This window comes from Sprattus sprattus, assembly GCF_963457725.1.
Source record: "Sprattus sprattus genome assembly, chromosome: 18".
Classification (NCBI taxonomy): Eukaryota; Metazoa; Chordata; class Actinopteri; order Clupeiformes; family Clupeidae; genus Sprattus; species Sprattus sprattus.
Window position 1 is genome coordinate 13,702,682 of NC_137916.1, and position 21,700 is coordinate 13,724,381.

Consider the following 21,700-nt stretch of genomic DNA (forward strand, 5'->3'; position numbering starts at 1 on the left):
GAAAGCCCAGAGCGATAGTTTAACAGTGCCTGTTTTTCTTCAAAGGTTTGCAGCCTGGGGTGCCCCTCCCTATATTTACTTAGATTAATAAAGTAAACATGAGAATGTGGTGTTTGTGTTCATTTTTTTTATTAATCTCACACCATGTAGAGATTGCATTAGAAGTAAAACGTTTTTATGAACATACCCACTTGAAGTAAGCTAGAGTTGCCTGCATTGTACCCTTGGGTTAGGGTACCCTTGTAAAGGGTGCTGAAATCAATAAGATGGTGTTGCAGAGCAAGAGATACTACTACATAGCGTAGGAAATAGTTTTCCTTTTGGTTTTGCCTAACAATCATAACTGTTTATTAAACAGTCCAACTGATTTGAGAACATCATTCTTTAGTCAACCCAAAGTGTAAGTTATATTTGTGTTTGTAACACTAGAAAATGAGTCTGGTTATTTTCAAATTTGGCTGGTAAATACATTTCAATCCGAATGAGCATATGTACAATGTGGTGGACTAACACTCTGTAGTGGCTCCACCTTACATCTTACAAGATTTAAATGATCGGCTGTTAGCGTCATAGGAATATGATGATGGCGTGAAACTGACAGACTGCTAGGACAAGCCTGACTTTTCAACCATGTACCTGGTTATGTAAGCAATCTCTTAGTTACTAACCAAGGTTTCCAACAGAAGTGGAAGATACCAAAACAATAATTTATGAGGTGAAAAAAAGTTTACTTCTAATTGTGTAACTGAAAATTAGCCACTCTGTCCATTTCTCCCCTTAACCCCATAGTCATCTTGACTATGCATGTATTCATATAAGTTTACACATTGTTGACTGAGGGTGAAGGCATTGAACAGAACTGAACATTGCAATTATACTTCTAATGCACAGAAGCTTATCTGCACCCTCCCCTCACAGCTCATTGCATGTGGATAACATGGTGTGTGCTCAGGTCACAGCTCTTTGTGCTTTCTGTTTAAGAAACCCCTTAAAGACCTTAAATACCAACTGTGTGTGTGTGTATGTGTGTGTGTGTGTGTGTGTATATGTGCTTAAATGCACTAATTTCACTAACTTGAACATAGATGTGCATTACAGCATTTCAGTTGCACATTACAGTTAGACATTTTGGTACCTCGTCTGTCTTACCCCATCTATCAGATCTAAATCGTTGCGCAGCTGTTTCTGCATGGACAGAAGTTTCGGCAGTGTGAGCAGGTCCAACTCCCCGTAGCTGCGTAGGAGTGGTGTGCTTGGTGAGCGACACAACGTGTCAAAGTCCGCTTGAAGCTCCTTCAGCTGATGTTCTATGTCTCTACGTCTTTGCTCTGCCATCTGTCGCTGGACCTCAGCTAACTTTGCTTGTTCCTTTGCCTCCTGTGCGTCTTTCTGCCAGGCGTGACAGGCCTACACACAACAAAAAGCCTGGGTTAGAGCATACATTTAAAAAAAAGCTTGTTATTTTTTTTTAAACATGCACAAAAGTTCTCATGGAGACCAGCGTTCTTCAATGTTTCATTTTTAATGTAATTTTGTGTAACTGATAACAGCACAAGCCAGATATGGAATTACAAACAGCAAAGATAGTTTACATTAATTCTGCCTAGATTTTAACTCACTAGCCGTCAGTTACAGTTCAAACTGGTATTGGCTGGACAAAACACAATGCCTTTAACTTCGCTTTTTGATCCTGGAGAAACAATGCTTTCCTAAGCATGTGACAGTCCCCTTTAGTTCTTCCATGATTGCTTTATGTCTGACCTGTTTGATCTGATGCCAAGCCTCCTCACATTGTTTGATTTTCCTTTTTGCTTCATCCAGCTCAAGTAGGAGTTGTCTCTGGTCAGCACTGGCGGAGGCCAGGCTGCTGAAGACTGGAGAGGGACTGGGCGAGAAGCTGCCACTCAGCAAGTCCCAGATATGACCAGCTCCACCATTCAGACCTGCAAAGATTAACATACTGTTCATCAAGACATCCGGACAAACAGTTTACTTATTTAAAAAAAAAACTAGGAGCATTGAAACTCTTTCGTGGCTCTTGGTAAAAATAGGTTCTGTTACTGTTCCCAGTCTTGATCGAACCTGTTACACTCCCACAGTCTACACTCAGCTGTGCTCTGATCTCTGTTAGACTAGACCCGCTATTCTGGTGAGTTGACCTGTGATTTTTCTCCCACAGAACAATTTCTCCCTCATGTTCTGCACTAATCTTCTAAGCCTCATTTCACAACGTGTGGAGGGAATAACAACATTTCCATTTGATAAATTATATGATTTTGTGGCTTGCAGTATAATCAAGGGGTATGATAGGCTGTTCAGGCAGTGAGCATGCTCGGATTTGTTCATACAACCCAATTCTGATTTTTTTTACTTGCGCTTTCATGACGCATTGTATTTAACCAGCCAAACTATTTAATCTGTTATCAGTTTTCAACAGTTTTGCTATCATTAAAGATAGTGTCTACTGCGGTTAGTACATTAGACTTGTTTAAGTTTGAGTGGATTCGATCATGGAGAAAAACATATGATTGATTGATTGAAAGTCTTTAATGTCCCCAAGGGGCAATTTGATTTACAACATATAGCCAGCACATATAAGAGGACACATAAAACATGAAGTAATAAATAGTTAAGAACATAAATTCACATATAAACCACCATGCTATAGTACACTGTACTTAAAAAGATGAGTGCTGTAACGTGGGCAGGGATAGAAGATGACCTATCACTTGTTGAGAAGCCCAATAGCTGATGGTATGAAAGATCGCAGGTATCTGTTGGACCTGTTATCTTTTCGGTAGGTATACCTCCTCCCTGATGGTAGGAGGCAGAACTCAGAGTGTAGTGGGTGAGTGATGTTAGCCAAAATGGCCATTGCCCTCTGTGTGACCCTGGCCTCATACACATGCCTAATGCTGTTGAGGTCAGTGCCAATTATTTTCTGACATATCTTGACAGTCTTACCCAGCCTATTTTTGTTGGTCACACTGAGATTGCCAAACCAACAGATCATAGCAAAGGTTAAAATTGACTCAATAAAAGATAGATAAAAAGTTTTTAGAAGTGAGCTGCTGACATTGAACACTTTCAACTTTCTTAAAAAGAACAGTCTCTGATTGGCCTTTTTACATATATAGTCTGTGTTGGTGTCAAAGTTCAGTCTATCATCCAGAATGGTGCCCAAGTACTTATATTGGCCTACCACCTCCAACGCTGTGCCATCAATCTGAGTTGGAATGATGGTGGGGGGATTACGGCGAAAGTCTATGCACATCTCTTTGGTTTTGGAGGTGTTGAGAGGTAAATAGGAGTCCTTGCACCATGAAATAAAATTGTCCAGAACTGGGCCATGGCCGGCCTCTTGGTCTTGCAGAAGGCTAATAATCACAGAATCATCAGCATATTTGATGATATGCCTTGATTCAAACATACTCTGACAGTCATTGGTGTAAAGCACAAACAGAAGTGGTGACAAAACGCATCCCTGAGGTGACCCTGTAGAACACATGAGGACCTCAGATAAGGTGTTATTTATGCGGGTTCTCTGTGACCTCAACGTTAGGAAGTCAACCAGCCAGCATATGGTACCAAAGTCAATATCAGGGAATTGTAATAGTCTCTGAGCAAGAATATGGGGCTGCATACAGTTGAAGGCTGATGAAAAATCAACAAAACACAGGCGTGCGTGTGTCTTCTTACCCCCTAAGTGACCAGTAACAAAGTCCAGAAGTGTTGCTGTAGCGTCCTCAACCCCCTTATTTGGTAGGTATGCAAATTGGAGTGGATCAATTCTGTCCTGAGTCATGACAAGTAAGCTCCTCTTCACAATACGCTCAAAACCTTTCATCACCAGAGAGGTCAGGGCCACAGGGCGGTAGTCATTCAGCGCCTTTGGAGAGGGAACTTTTGCCACCGGGACCACTACTGATTCCTTCCATACCCCTGGAACTTTCCTTTGTGATAGTGAGAGTTGAAAAATATATGTGAAAATACTGCTCAAAAACAGAGCACAGTCCTTAAGCAATCGTCCACTGATGTGGTCAGGCCCCTGGCTTTTCCTTATGTTAGTCCGCTCAAGTGTCTTCCAGACGTCATATTCGTCAATCAGAATCTGACTTCCCTCAGACTCAGATCTAAATTCGGCCAGATCATCCTTAAAATCCTGAGAGTCAAATCTTAAGTAAAACTGATTCAACTCCTCCACCAAGACAGTGTTGGGTTTATCAGATGCAGCCACCCCTTTTTTCTTATTACTCATTCCCACCATAGTCTTAATCCCTTTCCAAGCACAATAAGCATTTCCGTTCTTCAGTTGATCTTCCACCTTGTTCTTAAACTGGGTTTTGGCCAATTTTATTTCCCTTTTCACCATCCTTTGAGTATCTTTTTTTTTGGTGTCTTTCTGTTGAAAAGCTATTTTTTTCTTATTAAGAACCTGCTTAAGTGATCTACTCACCCAGGGTTTATTATTGGGGTATAATGTGATCGTCTTTGTAGGAATAATCATTTGCTCACAAAATTTGATATAGCTTGACACAGTAAAAGTCAGTTCGTCTAGATCTGTGCATGAGTCTTTAAAAACATCCCAATTGGTACTATAGAAGCAGCCATTCAACTCTTTAATGGCGCTATGTGTCCGTACTGGGACCTCTTTACGCTCAACTTTTCCTCTCTTAAGGGCTGATTTATAGATCGGGGCCAAAAAGACACTACTATGGTCAGAAGATCCAAGGGGTGACATCGCGTAGGATTTATAGGCATCTTTAACAGTCCCGTAGCACATGTCTAAGATTTTGCCATGCCTGGTATGACTGCTAACATACTGATAAAAGTGGCCAAGGTGTTTCTTAAGACTGCATGTATTAAAATCGCCCAGTATAAAATGCGGGGCATCAGGGGAAATGCTTTGTAAACGGTGAACAAGTTTAGTGATTACAGATACAGCATCTGCCGAATTGGCTCTTGGGTGGATATAGACCAGTGTAATAAAAAGTTGGGGAATTTCTCGTGGCAAATAAAACGGACGCAATGAGATAGATAAAAGTTCGATATGATTACTGCAGATAGATTCCCTTATTGTGATAGTTGTGCACCAGCGCGGGTTGACGTATATGCACACGCCCCCTCCTTGTGTTTTGCCAGTCAGCTGTGTGTCTCTGTCTAACCGAATAGGCTGACCAAAGCCATCGATTTCAAGATCCTGGCCCAAGTCATGTTCTTTTAGCCAAGTCTCAGTCAAAGCTATGACACAGGCATTCTTATACTCCGGTATGCATTTAACGTTTGCCTGCAGTTCGTCAACTTTGTTCCTTAATGATCGCACATTTGCGAGTATGACAGAGGGAAGTGGCAAGCGGCGCAAGCCAGCTCTGCGTAGCTGTTGTCGCACTCCTCCTTTCCGGCCACGCTTTCTCACCCGACCCGCTGCTGTCGACCGTGATCCGCTGCCTCGGCCATGAGTCATCACCTCCGGCGTTGTATGCCGATTGAAGCAAGCAGACCCTCGCCTGCGAATCTCTGGTGGAATTTCATCGCGTAGGATCCATGGAGCTGAACAGTTGTATTGTATTAAAAAGTCCCGACTGTACTGCAGTCTGTGAGACACGTTGGTTTGACCATGGTTCACAACAGTCCCAAGAGTAAGCATGCTCATAAGCACCGTGTTGAACATATCCATATTAATTCCGAGGTAATGGGCTACTCTTCAACTCCCGCAACTGGTTCAGACGTGACAGACGAGATACGAAGGACACATTTAGACAATTACGCACACAAGCGGCTACAGTTGTGTGTCGCCGCAACAAGGCAGCGCCATCTTGTTCATCATAGGCCATTTGTGAGAAGTACAAACAATTTATTTGTGTTAATTCAATTAAAAATGTGACTGTTATTGTTCAATTGCCCAAAACTATTTTAAAAGTAAGTACACGCTTTCTGAATTCTAAAATCGCCTATAACTAACGCATATGTTTACAAGGCTCAGTGTTCAAAAGTTTAGAGCCGAAATCTTTACAATGTGTTTTTCTTAGAGTCTGAGCACCTCTGAAAGTAGGTTTTTGTAAGGGTATGGTTACATTTGATTTAAATACAAAATTGTTTTACTACATTCCTTTTACTCTCATGTTATTATTACTGAGGTCTTCTAGAATATAATCATATATGCCACATTTGCCTCAATGTTTTTAGTTAGGTGAAATACACAGAAACATCAAGGCATTTCAGACTACCTAAAAGAGTCTAGTAGGCATTGGTCTCCTGAGTGTTTACCCTTTTGCTATGTCTGTATCTATAGAAACATGCCCAAATACATACCTTAGTGCAATTGGAACTTAGAATTGAAACAAAAATCAAGTCTAATAGCATTTAATGGAGCAGACAGCAGTACAACCAGCAGCACAACCAGTAGAGCCTTTGGTAAGACTACAATGGTCCCTGTTCTCAATTACCATCAAAGTACAACCTTATGCCAAGTCGCCACTTACTTGTTCCTAGTTGGCTTTTCTCAAGTTTTACCACCAAGGCCTGAGCCTGGCACTGCTGCAGGGACAGGGAAAGGGAACTGAGAGGAGAAGCTGATAATGATGATGAGGAATGGAGTGGAGAAGATCGGGTCAACGAGCCAGGAATGTTTACTGGAGCTGAACCTCCCAAGATCCGTTGATCTACAGAAGAGATGAGGAGCACAAGCTTATTTAAGGCATTTAGTGCATTTATAATACTGTGGCTTAAGAATCCAAATCATTCTTACATGTGAAATCATGACCACTGTTTTCTTGGTCTTCTAGTCCTCTATCTTGTGATGCAACATTAACATCAGTGAAATTCAGATCGAGTGCTGAACCTGGAAAGGAGAAGAGGGCTTAACATACACAACCATAGAGGCTTTGCCACAGACTTACAAGAAATTAAACTCAGGGTCAGAGATGGCTGGGGGAACAGGGGGTGAGGTCCCCTCCATCCTTGGTATAATATGAATTGCCCCAACCCCCCACCAATGCTATGTACCATTTTTGATGATGACTGAAACTGAGAAATTACTAATTTAATTTAATACAATTAAGACATGTAATATGATAATTATGCATTTTGTCACGTTAGGTAAACTTTTGAACCATTTTCTTTTGTTCTGGGAATACTACTACCAAGAAAAAAGACAAAAATAAAGAAGCCACCAGATCAGAGGCTCCGTCAAACTGACACGCACACATTCGCACCCATTCCCGTCAGTGTCCTACTTACATGGTCTAGTGTGAAGGACTAGCTATTATATTTTTGGATCTTTCTTTACTAAGCTACAAATGGCATTGTAACATAATTGTAAGAAAATGATTTTCTTTGAACGATTTGGGCATACTCTTTGATATCATGGCTTTTCTGCTCACCTTGTAAACTCTTTGTAAACTAGCTACAGTAAGTGGTATGTGAAAGGCTGAGAGAAGGTAAGTGGCATGTGTTGAGCAATGCTTGTAAGGGTTGTATTTTAATCCTATAATGGTAACTAATTCCACTTTACTACTTTTGATGTCCCACTCAGGATTTGCTCTTGAAAAACACTCATGTCATTATCCCTCCACATACTCAGGTGATCAGAGGCAACATGAAAATAGTTTGTAAAGCCTTTGTGATCTACAAAGATAATTAGTCATATGAAGGAAAAGTGAAAATAAATTAAATATTTTATTTAAAAAAACAAACAAAACACTGAAAAGTACCTAGGACTGATTCCACAGTATTACTGCCAGGATAAAAAGGAGCTGCTTTTGCATTCATAGTTGATAATGTGGTAGGTGATGAGCTGTCAGAACCTACGCTGGAGGCCAGGCTGGACGTAATGCTGGATGTCAGTGGGTTCACTGCAGGAAAGATATAACTCTGCATCTAGGAAAAAATGACACATTGTTCATGATTATTTAAACTGAAAAAGGACTCTTTTCAGTTGCAGACAGTAACACTACACTACATGACTTTATGGCATGAATCCCTGTCCTCTGTGACCACTGTCAGCAATTGGGGGTTCCGCACTACACAACGTGTCGGTGACAGTTGTGGCCAGTTGACTTGCTACTAAACTGTGATGTTTAGAAAAGATGTTTAGGTGAGCCACTTCTGCCACGATAGAAACATGTTCAGTCTATATATATGTATGTGGTACGTATGCTGGCTTATTCAGCAGGATTGTTTCCAATGTTTTGAAGTTTGAAATCACCCGCATTTTTTCCCCCAGGAAATCAAATCAGGTGCAAAACTGATCAACAATTAAGTCAAGGTATTGAAAATGATTTCTGCTTGAAAATATGCTTTTGCAACCACGTGAAATACATCCATTATAAAAAAATATTATAACTATTACTTTATATTTATTGAAAGATATTTGAATCTAAACAGGAAGTTCCTCCCACCCCCTTGTGCCACTGTATCAATACCCCCTTTGGACCTTTATTTATTTTCTTCTTTCTTGAGATGTCAAGTTTATGTTTTTTTTTGATAATCTGTAATTTATGTGAATAGCAGTTACTAATACACAGAGCTTAGATTGTCCGCTAGCATTAGCATCTCGTAGCTGTAAGATTTCAGAGCTATAAAACCCATATTTATGTTTCAGTAAAACATCTTCATCTTCATCAATTACAATGAAAAAAAAACACATGTACACATGCAATTGCAATGCATTTTGCTCTGCTGTTAGCGTATGATAAGGAATGTATAGTGTATGAGATTATTATGACAAGTAGAAATTGTGAACTGCCTGCTGTGTATGCAGGCCAGGTTCTTTATTCCACTATAAAAGAGAAAAGAAACTCTTCAAAGGACTTTGGTGGAGTTCCCTGGCCTTAAGAGAGTACATTTGTTTTAAATGGCGAACCACCCACCAAAGTGTACTTGGCTACAATCCCTTCTTCTTATTAAATGCTTTGGATTTTTTGTTGGACATTAAAAAAAATTTCCACCTTGGATATCTTCCTATTGGACACTTTACTCCGCCAGAATGGCTGGTGTTAAGGTAAATTAGAAATTGATTGAATTTAGCATAATCCTACTTCATATCGAATATTGAAATCATAATTTGAATTGAGAATATTGTGTGTGTGTGTGTGTTTGTTTGATGAATATTGTACTTAATTGCTATTAATACAGTAACGTTACATGATCAATTAGTAAGGTTGCACCCATAGCCTTCTTTATGTATTGATGTATTTAATTGAACCACTTAACTATTGATAGATTGCATAGTAATATATTTCATAGGTTTCCTTTATTTGTTTATTGTTAATAGACTATTTAAACTATTGACTAACCAAATATTACATAATAACAATATTATTTCACTAATCTCTTATAATTTTATAACCTTGTATTGCTATTGTCATTCCTTGCTCCTGCATCGAACCTACTGGCCCAAAATAATATTTCGTCAGATATTACTGAGGTACCTTACACTTTCATCAAAGAATCCTCCATTTGCAGCAATCACAAGCTTTGCTACATTACAGTTCGACTGCTTCATCCCTTAATATGTCTGTCAAAATTTGAAGCAATGCTTTGAGACATTGTCAATTTCTGTCCACAGGGTATGACAAGTGATGGAGTTGTGGTAAAATGGAGCTTTAGCCTTCTTTGTTAAATATTCTTTTTGCTCTGCACAAATTACATACTTTACCAGCACCAAATAACCCTCATATCTTCTGTTTCTTGTCAATTAGCCTTCATTTCTTAGAACAATAATAAACTGATACGTTTGTAAAGAAAGCCTTTCTTAATGATCATTTTTAGATAATTGTATACACACGTGCTGATACTCCAGATATGCAAGTAGCCTAAAGAAGGCCAGTTGTATTGCTTCCTTATACAACACAACAATCTTCAGATGTGCAAACATAATTTCAAAAGGGTATTCTAATGATGAATTAGCCTTTTAAACATGGTGAATTAGGATCAGCTGACAAAAAACACAGGATTGACGGTGGCAGAAAATGGGCCCTTTACACCTATGTTGATACTCCATGAAAAAACAGCTGTTCGCAGCTGTAACAGTAATTTGCAACATTAACTATATCTACACAATATTTCTGATCATTTTTGGTTTTCTTTTTCTTTGAAATCATTCTCCGTGATTCCAAACTTTATTAGCTCTTCACTATAATATCAGCTCCTGCAAATGCCATCCATTGCCCTAAAGTATTACAGTAGATAGTAAACCAGTTTGTGTTTGAGTTAGTTATATTGGATGTATGTAGACTTATATTCATCTTGCTCAAAGATAAGCATTTGTATTTGTATCAGTCTGTTATTAATATTTTTTGTGAACCATACTGGTTGGATTGACATGGAAAACCCATCACATATTATGTATGCATAATGTGGTCTCAAGTAACTGGTTGAAAAATTGTTGTATTCTTGCCTTTTATGTGTATTAACAAGATTTGCTAGTCTGAAACAAATGTATAACATACGATAGTGAAGTTTAGCATTGAAATCTGGAGACCTTCACTGACCAGTAGATTTTTGGGGAAGGGGCTAATTAGCCTGACCTAGAAGTAGTACTGTTGATACTTCTCCCCGTGAGACACTGTGTGCAGATAAGGTGGATAGGACTTACCTATTGCATGCAGACTCATCAATCTTAAAGCAGCTAAAAACCTATTGAATTTAGGCAAAGTTATAACCTCTCTATGTGTGCATTGTGTAAATGTGTGTATTCCAGCACGTGCAAATGCAAAAAGCAAAGCAATAATGATAGAAGTGAGAAGAGAAGAGAAACTGAAGAAAGAGAAGAGAATAGCGCAGTATTGAACAAGAGAACACACATCTGTTCATCAGTGAAATCAAATAAAATATCAGGCCAAAATATCAAATCTATCCAGTGAATCCCTTACCAGGTTAAACAGAGTACAGAGTAAGAAGAGGAAAAGTGCAATTTGTGTCTACATCTTACATTTCCTGCCTGACCATTGTTGCAAGAAGTGCTGGCAGAGGTCCCAGCCCATTCATTGACTAGACACTCAGGACACTGCGGTGAGCCAAACTTCGAATGGGATCTTGGCTGCATGCTAGTCAGCAGGGAGGCCATGGTGTCTTCACTCAAGGGAATTCCTTAAGGACACACACACACACACACAGACAGACCGACAGATACACACACGTTGTACACTGTTATTACTGGTTAACTAACCATATAATTCTATAAATGTTTGGCAAATGGAAACATACTTTCCACATGTGCAAAAGCACAGAATGGTCCTCTGGGACAGTATCCAGTTTGCTTCATGTCATTGCACTTTGTTGATTTATAAATCTGAAAAACTAGAAATATTAAGGCACATACAGATGCACTCACTCCCAACCAAACCTAACAAATTCAACTATTTTATAGACTGAAAGTGCACAGTAATAATAATTTATTTTTTAAAAACACTACTGAGACAATGAAATTAATGTGTTCCCCTGAAGGAAGTACTACTGTGGATTTTTTCTGCGGTAAGCTCACCTCTGGATGGAACTGTTGTTCAGTGCGGGAGTGACAATACTGGCAGTGATCACTGCTTTCACACTTTGATGGCTCTCCCCATTCATCCCCATGCTTCACACTGGGGCAAGGCGTTGACCTGGGAAGGAAAATCCATGACCGCAAACCTTACAGCAGGAAGCACTAATGCCCCATGCTGCCCCATTACCCCCACAGAAACACTAACACTAGTTTGGGAACAAAGGTTTAGGATCACAAAGAAATATTCATGTTTTTATAGAAATTATTATCATGGTTATTTACATTAAATACTAGGGCTGGGGGTAAACGATTATTTTCTAAACAATTCATCTGGCGATTATTTTATCGATTAGTCGACTAATCTAACAACTAATTGGACGATTAGTCTAACGATTATTTTTCTGTTGCTCGATTAAAACAATAATGTATCTCAAATAAATACCAAAAAAATCTTAATAATATACTTTATTGAGTACCGTTTTGTACAGAAAAAGTCCAACAATGCATTTCATGTTTATCTAGAGGCACAGTCAAAATGTTTGGTACTCAAATGAGCCCCATCACACTTGGATGTGGTGCTCATTAATTTAAATGTTTTCAGTGCTCATAAAAACATAATGCCCATAACATCATTGAATATTAATGTCTGCCTAATATTCATTCCAATTATAGGGTATATATATTTTGAATAGGCCTAATCGAATTTATTATAGCCTATTAACAAAGTTTTGAGTCAAAGCTATAGTGAAAAGGCAGGCTGTAGCCTAAAACTGTGTTGGCTACAAACACTCATTAAAAACTGATGCTAATTATCTGGGGAAAATTCTCTAACTGGAGTCAAGTTGTCATTGCGTGTATCAAACCATTGTGAATTTGTCGTAACATTAAAACAGCAGACGACTTACTCCCTGTAGAAGACTGATGCTCAGAGCTCATGGTTTCCTCAGGTGAATGAAACTTTCAGAACATCAGTAGCGCGCAATGCCAGGATGCTTTATTTTAATTGGTTGCTGGGTTAAATCTTACCCAGATACAACAGATACGTTTTTCCTGATTGGCTATTGTGTAGCCCATTTCTTTTTTTGGATTGGCTGATAAGTGGCACCTGACCTCACGTCAGAACTCAAGGGGATTCGGGGAGACTTGCTTGATTCCTCCATGGTGAGGGCAGCGCGGCCAGGTTATGTTTGTGCGCAGCGGCACATTATATAGCCTAGAGGTTTTTTTCAGCGTGAGAAATGTGTGGCGGGAGTGCGTGATTAAAGACCGAAATGAGTGACTGTCACGCTCAATGCCTGACACTTGAGAGCCCTGCATTGGCGATGTAACGTAGTGAATCATGATACATACTATAAGCTGGCCAACGTTAGTCTAATGTTATCTGTTTGACTTGCAAATGACCACAGCATGAGTTAGCTCTCTGTGCCGTTTGTTCGTGCTTGGTTGCCGTGTTCTGCAGCCGTAAGTTAGATGCTAACTAACGTTAACTAAACTGGCACAGCTGTCTAGCCTCTCTAACGTTAACTACTAGCAACCAAGCACGAACAAACTGCACGGAGAGCTAAGAAGATAGTTAGCTAGCACCACAAAAGTGCGCAGAGCTCAAGCTACACAACACACTGAACAAACGTTAAATTAATGTAACCAACGTTACTTATTGTCCCCTTCACGTGAGACAATGGGGTGCCTCCACTTCAGATGCTCCCACATCGCTGTTGTGCTGGTGTGGTATGCCAACTCCATTTGGCAAAGACTGCAAATAAACGACACCTTTACGTTTGGGACTGAATTTGAAGTATTCCCATACCTTCGATGATTTAGGGCGAGGTATTTGGACTTTTTATTTTAATGGGGCTTTTTGCAGGGCTTTGATGGGCATCCTGCTGTGAGGTGGTTGGCGTTTCTATCTCTAATCTAATTGCGCAATGTTTGTTTCTGTTTGGGTCAGCCACGTGTATGTGCCGAAGCGTCGGCGTAAAAAAAAGGCGTCAACGTAATTTTGAAATTGACGCGTCGCTACAGCACTATTAAATACAATGACACTCCAGCAAACATAATTTTTTATTTCATTGAATTGTTCTATAAATCAAACTTTACATTCATTTAAAAAATCCTCTATTTGCCTAAAACACAGCTGTGAAAATCTGTGGCATTCTCACTGTTGATTATGGAAGTTATTCAAGGTCAATTTAAACCCATGTCTTCTGTAGCATTTCCCAAAGACGGAACAGGTTTGAAGGGCTTTTTGTTTGTTTTTTGGACTTTGTGTGCTACAATTTCACAACATCTATGACCCATGAAGTTGAAAAATTGCACCCCCCAAACCTCAGCCTGAACCCTTATTAACCCCGCTGCGTCACTTCATAACAGCAACAACATAAACAAAATCGTTGTTGTTAAGAAGCTGGTTAGGAAAGGGATGCCATTTACAAGCCACACTTTAATCTATCACTGTTTCATCTGTTTGTATCAGACCATTCTTCAAAACTGTCTTTTTTTTAAGTGTTAGCAACAGTCTATATGAGCAAATCTGATGTGAAAAGATTTTTATATAGACAGAAACTTCAAAAAGGTAACTTAACACAAACGAGGGTTATGGTGAAGTGCGCGATTCTAACTCGTCCTGTTTGAGTGCTGTGGTAACAGTGATTTCAGGTGGTAGAGAAAAAAAACTTTTTTAAAAAAATCGCTAACTGACACCTAAACAGCGGTTGATTCCTCTGACCGCAAGTAACCTAGTATTCTCTGATTTCGATGGTCATACAGGGGATAGTAACGATAGTAACGGCAGGGGGTCTGTGATTGGTCAAACTCGAGACAGACTGTGAAGTTTGAACCCGTTGAAAACCGGCAATGCACCAAAGTACCTAAGCAAGCAAGTAGACTAGGCTAGTATATTTTGTCATTCAACTAGTAATACAACAATGTCAGTAGAAAATATATGGGAAGATCATTTAAGTTGTCATTCGCCAGACCAGGTGTTCGTACTTGTTTAAACCAGGGAATTGTGTCAAATAATAAAGAACATCGTTGGGTAGGCTAACTATCTTACAGTAGCTGGTAGCTAGCTATTAAATGGCACTCATCTTTGCTCTGATTATTTGCTCTGGTTTTCACCTTCCAGACGACATCGTTGTGAACCCAACCACTTCTGAAAATGAAATAACTATCTGTGTTTTTGTAGGCTTTCAGTTTTTGAGATGTGTATGGGGACGGATTTTCTATTAGATAAATGTAAATATCTTCACACTGGAGCTCAGACAGGGACGTCGTCGAGGTTAAAGAAATAAAAATGTAAGGACAGCTGCAGTAAATATATCACAGGTTCCAATTTTTTTTTTCCTTCTAAATATTTTTGTCTGGCTACAGTGGTATGGTCTGTGATGATGGCGAACGTAGTGAGTAGGGACTGTTGGACGCTTTCCACTGTTTCGCTGTTCTTTCCCCCATGTCACACCTATTGTTGGAATGCGTTGATGCGTCAGGGTTCGTGGAACTGAATTGTGGCTCCGTTGAGTTCGCGCGCGTTGCGTTTCATGCTTTGAAGAATGTTCAACTTTTCGAGAGGCAATGCATGCGTCAGCCAATCAAATTGCCTTTCATGCATAACTGACAGCACAGGCGCTAGCCAATCATATCCCGTATATGCTCACGTCTACAGAGCGGCAAGCTCAAAAAAAGAAAGTTGGTTGTTTGACTTTTTTTTGGTTAGATTTTTTAAAAGTTACATTTTTTTAAAGTTACAGAGAAATAGACACTGTACAATGTAAATACCCCTGTTGTATGCTAGCATGCTAGGGTGTTAGCATGCTACCACTCACAAGGTAAACAGCTTGCTAGTGGCGTGATTGGTTTGATGACCTGTCAATCTCACTATAACGTCTCTGGTATCAACAGAACCCCACACGCCAGACACGCCATCAGTAAACGGTGAACAGCTAAGGCTCAACGTCAACATATGGGGCTGGTTTTAACACCAAGGTTTATGATGTTAAGCTTCATGTGTATTGAATTATTAGTTAAGCAGTGCATTCATTACTAGTAACAGTAATACAACAAAGCCCCATATGTTGACGTTGAGCCTTATGCTGTTAACCGTTTACAACACAATTAAATAAACCAGTAAATATACCCACATTATGCCGTTCGAGCGCGACTCACATACGGCAGCGACTCACATTCGGCAGCGACTCACATTCGGCAGCGACAATGGCTGCCGCTGGAGAGCTAATATGTGTAGATTCTGCCATTGAGTCGGTTTTATAAGACCTCGACAGCCCCTTAACTTTGAAAGAGGAACAAAGAAACACAATCAAGGCATTTGTAGATCGTAAAGATGTTTTTGCCGTCCTTCCTACGGGATCCGGTAAAAGTTTAATGTATCAGATGGTCATAGTACGTTGCTCTGATTCGTTCTAGGTATCCAATTGAGCGAAGAGGCATTTTCTTTCCTGGTTTGTTGAAACACGCCCCATAATCACATCTCAATGGAGCAGAATCAGACTTATATTCGGACTAAAATTATGAGTATGACATCGTCAGGCTAGTGTCTAATCACTCCACACCACGATAATTAGGTGTTCAATATAATATCAATAAAGAAAACGTGTTTTCAAGATCAAACTTAGAAAGATATAATCCAGGTAAAAATGTCCTACAATGCATGCTGGGTTGGACTGAGGCTATAAATGGAGACGACCAAAAATAGGCCACAATTGCAGAGGTCTGCAAGAGTTGTAGGTTTGCTGGCAAGCTAAATAAATGTTCTGCCTTGTCAGACACTACAAGTAGGCCTAAGTACGACACAAACTGAACATCAGAAACTAGCCAACCTTCTCATAACCCAGTAGTAGATGTTACAATCTCTTTCACAATCGATAATTGGTAATAAAAAATATTGCCCAACTCAGGTGACCAGCTTTCTTACTCAGCAGTGGCGTTCTCCTCTCTTGTTGCTCAAATGACAACCTAATAAAATCGTTTTGCAACAAATATTCAAGGGGGCATCCGTTGCTTACTACGACAATGATCACTGACCAATTACTCACACTCTGGTGGAAATTCAGTTTATTAGCTAGTTAGACAGCCACTATTTTCATTTCTGATCTGATTGGTGAGAAGACAGCGGCAGGTTGTCTGGCAATTTACTGTATGTTTTAATTGATGCCAAACATTCCTGGGCCTCCTCTACACACCCACTGGGCTTTTTTTTCCATTTACAGTCCAGTCAACGTGTTCTAAACGTAGACTAAATACATATCTATATATAATATCTATATATTACAAAATAAATTGGTGTTGAGTTTTTTGCTGAGTATAAGCTTATGTAGCACTTTTGGATGGATAGATAGATAAAATAAATATAAATGTCAAGGCATGTCAGACTACCTAAAACGTGGTTGACAGACCTCAGACTCCAGAGGGGTTATTTTATTTGATTTGTAAGTGTGGCCTTGCAAGCATAGTGTTTCCTTCAGGAAATGCAAATCTTGTATTTCTGTGAATACTTCCTCAAGAACCGCTCAACACAGAGACTTTGTTCAAACTACTTCTTGTGGGTGCCATAAATGACACTTAAGATATGCTATTTTGAGATATGTTATGTTGATATTGGTACACATACAAATAAAGCACTAGTTTATCGTTCAGGAAATGCAAGTCTAGTATCTATTTGTTATACTACTTGAAAACAACAATTTTGATCGAAAAACATGAAAAGTCTGGAAATGTCCAAACTTCTAAATAGTTATACATATGCACGCATGTGAGTGTGTGCAACTTTAATATCAACACTGCATACCGGTACTTAAACTTCCGCGGGTTTCTCCGTCTGTCTCTGCTGTTGTGGTAATGAGGGCAGGCATAGCCCTGTCTGCACAGACGTGGAGGCTTGGTGCATTGCTCTGTTTTGTAGTTCGCCAACACAAAGTTGGTATCTAAAAAAAAAAGAAAAACCCACAGCTAATGTCAGTTAATGACAGAGTTTAAATTATACATTCGTATGAAAACGTTCAGGCACCCTTCACCAAAAAATATCACAGTGGTGTATTATTCATTTTCTAGTTAACACTGAGTAATGGGGTTTTCCAGACCAAGATATTTAGTGTAGCAATATTTAGCTGTGTGAAATGAAATCAAATGTGAAAAATAGGCTGTGCAAATATTTGGGCATCCAAAAAAAGGTTATTCTTCACGTTTTTTAATTCCTGTTAAAAAAAGTCAAGCACTATTAGTTGGAGTACATACATTTTATATTGACATGACTGAAAAGCATGCAGCTGGTTAATTTAAGCTGTCTGCATGCAGCCGATGGATTTTAGCTGGTTTGTCCACGAGGAAGGGTGTAAGGGGAACATTAGGAGAGTACCTGCCCATCAACTGGTCAGAGCAAACTTTGTAATATTAGTTATCTGCACAGCTTTTTACTTCATTGTTATAATATGGACATTCAGACATGTAATTACTTCATTAAGTTAAATTAAACCAGATACCTGAATCTAACCAGAGTTTGTCTAAGACCCGGTGATAATAAGAGACCAGTGTTTATTTTACATGAAGACTTGCGTTGCTAAAACACAGCTTAACTAGATTCCATAAAATGACTTCGCTTCATCAGTTAATGTAACTGTTAATAACTGAATATCCCTTGGTTTACAGTTAAATCCATCATTAAGAACTGGAAGGAATATGAAATGGCAATAAATCAGCCCTGAACAGGCTGTCCTCGGAAACTGATCATGCAAGAAGGCCAAGACTCTGAGACAGTTACAAGCTGAGATGGAAGAGAATGTGCACACAACAACTGTCGCACCGGTTCTCCACCAGTCACAGCTCTATAGGAGAGTGGCAAAGACACTGAAGACAAGTGGAAGAGGTTGTATGGTCTAATGAGACCAAAATTGAGCTGTTGATGGTGGATGTTTTTTTTTTTTTTTTTTAGCTAGGTTTATGTAACAGCGGATTTAGAGGAAATTTAGAGGAAATAAGCAGATGCCAGAAGAAATTAAACCAGAGTTTCAGACAGGCAACTCTGTCGCTCACACGTATGTTGAGATACATTTATTAAGTAAGATACGAGTGACATGTTTTCAGGCCCTTCTCAGCCTCTTGAGAAGCAACACAAATATAAAACAAAAATCAGTCAATATTATATCCGCTATATAAAACAGTTAATTCAAACAGACTAAGCTGTGCTACACCATCTCTTCTGTTTCATTAATCACAAATGGTGATAGATGGATATATAACAGAAGGTTTTTCATCCAGTCAAGTTAAATACTAATAAATAAGTATTAACACAATACATTCGTTGTGAGACCATGTTTATGTGATGTAGCCCACATCAGTCTTAATAAGTCAGGATAAGTAACATTATCATGCTTTGTTAACCATTAAAAGGAGACTGCTTTTAGGATGGCCTTTCATTCATAAGATTTAACATAAGCATATGTTCTATCTAGGCTACACAAAATGGGAATGTATATAAATAAACAGTTTTATTTTCATTCAATGTGCATTTTTAGAAATTATTAGTTATGTTACGATTCAACAATCTGAGCTTAGATTTAAAAAAAATTGATTTGGGGGAAGATTATTTTTCTCCAGCAAGACACTGACCCCAAGCATACAGCCAAAGCTACACATGAATGGCTTTAAAACAAGAACATTCAGATTCTGGAGTGGCCAAGCGAGAGTCCAGACCTCAATCTAATTGAGAATTTGTGGCTTGACTTGAAAAGGGCTGCTCACTCAGAATTGCAAAGAGGAATCAAAGGATCAGGATCACAGCTGTAATTGCAAAATGCACACTTTGCTAGCATGCTAACTGATGTCCTCTGGTGATATCGCCCTTTTGTGCTGTGAGAAATGTTCTTACAACTGGGAGGTGTATCAGGTAGAGGAACTGAAAAGCGTGTTTTATGGGTCTGTAGTCTGTATTGATTAACAATGCACATTACCCATATGGGGTCTATAAGGGCACCACTTATTTTCAAACTGAGGATCTCAAAAACTGGTCAGTTATTTGATTACAATGAAGACGAAGGTTTTATACACCAGTAAAGCAAAGCAAATCCCCCTCTGCCCTTGATTCATGGACTGTTACTAAATGTATAGCTGTGTGGACATAACAATTCAATCATCTGAAAATCTCCACCTGCCCTTCCTTACCTTACAAGTTTCAGGTAAAAAGCAAGAGGTTGAGGTGTACCAATTTGATAAAGTCGTGAATAATAAACGTGTTGTTAGGCACAGATCTTAAATTAAAATTAAACTTAAACTTAAACCAAAAAAAAACCTTACACACACTAGGCCTGGACGGTATTAACTACTTACTAACCAAAGTGAGTTCATGCCAGGAAATATATAAACTTAGGCTTTAACGTATCGACCGAGTGATAGCGAGGTTGATACGCCAAAGCCGAAGTTTGATATTTCCCAGCATGAACTCACTTTCGAACAGTGGAAGTTAGTAAGTTGTTTATTTTATGGCATTTTTCGCTCCTTTCAATTTGTAAATGAAAATAAATGGTAATTGTTATTATAAAACATTATCCGTCAACATACCAACAGTTTGGGACTTTTCACTGCTCATAATAAATCACTCCGCGATGAAATATTTGCGTTGATGATAACCGTTAATTCAAAATTCTAAAAATTCCAAACCAAGACGTTGACAATGGAACAATTTTTTGTTGCGGAGAAACAATGGCGAAATAAACCATTTTTAATCAATAACTTTGTGTTGTAATGTTAATTTGTTGACGGTAGAATTGTTTTATAAAAGCAATATAGCACTCGTGGGAGTGGGGTAGGTAAGGGATAATCCCACGGGTGTTGTTGTCTACGCCACTCAGCCTGTGGCCTCGGTGGTTACGGCCGACCAACCGTGGGATTATACCTTACCTACCCCACTCCCACTCGTGCTATATTGCTTCAATAGAAAACATGCAGTTTTGTTCACCTCTCAAGTCTTCTCACGACACAATTGGTCAAGTCTTCTCACGACACAATTTGTCAAATTACAATGATTAATAGAAAACGGACAACACGGCCTAGCTTAAATGGCTTTAATTTACAGTAAAGTACCAACACAAGTGTTTTAGTTTTAAGACTTCAGATTCACTTTCAATATCAAATTTCGAATCTTCTGAATTTCACCATGGCTGTTGATGTTTTAATTTTCGTCTGGAAAGTAAAACTCAGATTGAAACACTCTCGCTTATTTTGAAAATGTCGTCAGAGGGCAATACGGATCCGTATTGATCGTGAGGAGGGCAAAACGCAGCTAGCATGATTATGCATTAGCCAGTCACACGCTTGTACTGTTGTTGCCATATAATGAATGAAAAATAACAATATATTCAATACATTTTAAACAAAAAATAATAAATGACCATATTTGTAACATCGGATATGCGTAATATAGGCTAGGATACGCAGGTTTACCAATCTTGAAATTTACTGCTGAGAGTTAGACTCCAACTAGCCTATGGAACTCATTTGCAGAATTTAAAACATAATATTACATAGCCGTATATATGGCAATAATCAGGATCCAAGCTGATTTGCAGCAGGCGCAAGAAATGTTAAGATTAGATGTGCTTCAAAGAGAGAAAGAAGAGGTGAAATTGTAGGAAATGTTAAAATATGTAGTCAATACATCTTACGCACCATTAGAGAAGAATAACAGAAAATGCATGGTGGTTTGTTACAGTGCCACCTTATGGAAGATATGTTTAAAATACACTGTAACAGGTGTCCATCTTGCTAAATAAATGTCCATTCGGAGTCGTAAACTTGCAGTTAAACTTTCCATACAATTCACAGCATGGAGCCTCTGGGCCCACTGGTCCACGGTAGGTGGGTGGGGCTTGAGCCAGTTTACTGTGATCATTTTGTGGGCAATTATCATCATAACTCTGATTATGTACAGTGTGTTTTTCCCTAGCCCCATTGAAGGCATAGTTCCCAAAATCAGCTGCTGTGGGTCAATCGAACTGTCTAAGTTCAAGATCTCCTTTATCTTCCCCTTCACCTCCTCCCAGTACCTCTGCAATTTAGGGCAATCCCAGAAAATGTGGGAAAAATCCCCTATTTGACCACAACCTCTCCAGCAGAGAGGGGAACACTTCTTGTCATACTTAGATATTACTAAGGGTGTTTTAAAATATCTCATCCTTAGCTTCCAACTAAATTCTCTCCAGGTTGGACTAC

General features: G+C 39.1%; 1 protein-coding gene across 1 annotated transcript in view; it reads right to left on the bottom strand.

The window, feature by feature from the left end:
• Window positions 1–761: 761 nt before the first annotated feature.
• Window positions 762–21,700, bottom strand: part of unkl (unk like zinc finger) — a gene marked incomplete at its 5' end in the record, with an annotated part of 39,030 nt that continues 18,091 nt past the window's right edge. Inside the window, 9 exons of the mRNA XM_080856428.1 lie at window positions 762–1,407; window positions 1,762–1,943; window positions 6,483–6,662; window positions 6,749–6,841; window positions 7,713–7,878; window positions 10,934–11,091; window positions 11,209–11,293; window positions 11,486–11,603; window positions 17,286–17,421. Of these exons, the coding sequence (XP_080712554.1) occupies window positions 1,120–1,407; window positions 1,762–1,943; window positions 6,483–6,662; window positions 6,749–6,841; window positions 7,713–7,878; window positions 10,934–11,091; window positions 11,209–11,293; window positions 11,486–11,603; window positions 17,286–17,421 (1,406 nt within the window). The 3' untranslated portion in view covers window positions 762–1,119. The remainder of the gene's footprint in view (window positions 1,408–1,761; window positions 1,944–6,482; window positions 6,663–6,748; window positions 6,842–7,712; window positions 7,879–10,933; window positions 11,092–11,208; window positions 11,294–11,485; window positions 11,604–17,285; window positions 17,422–21,700) is intronic.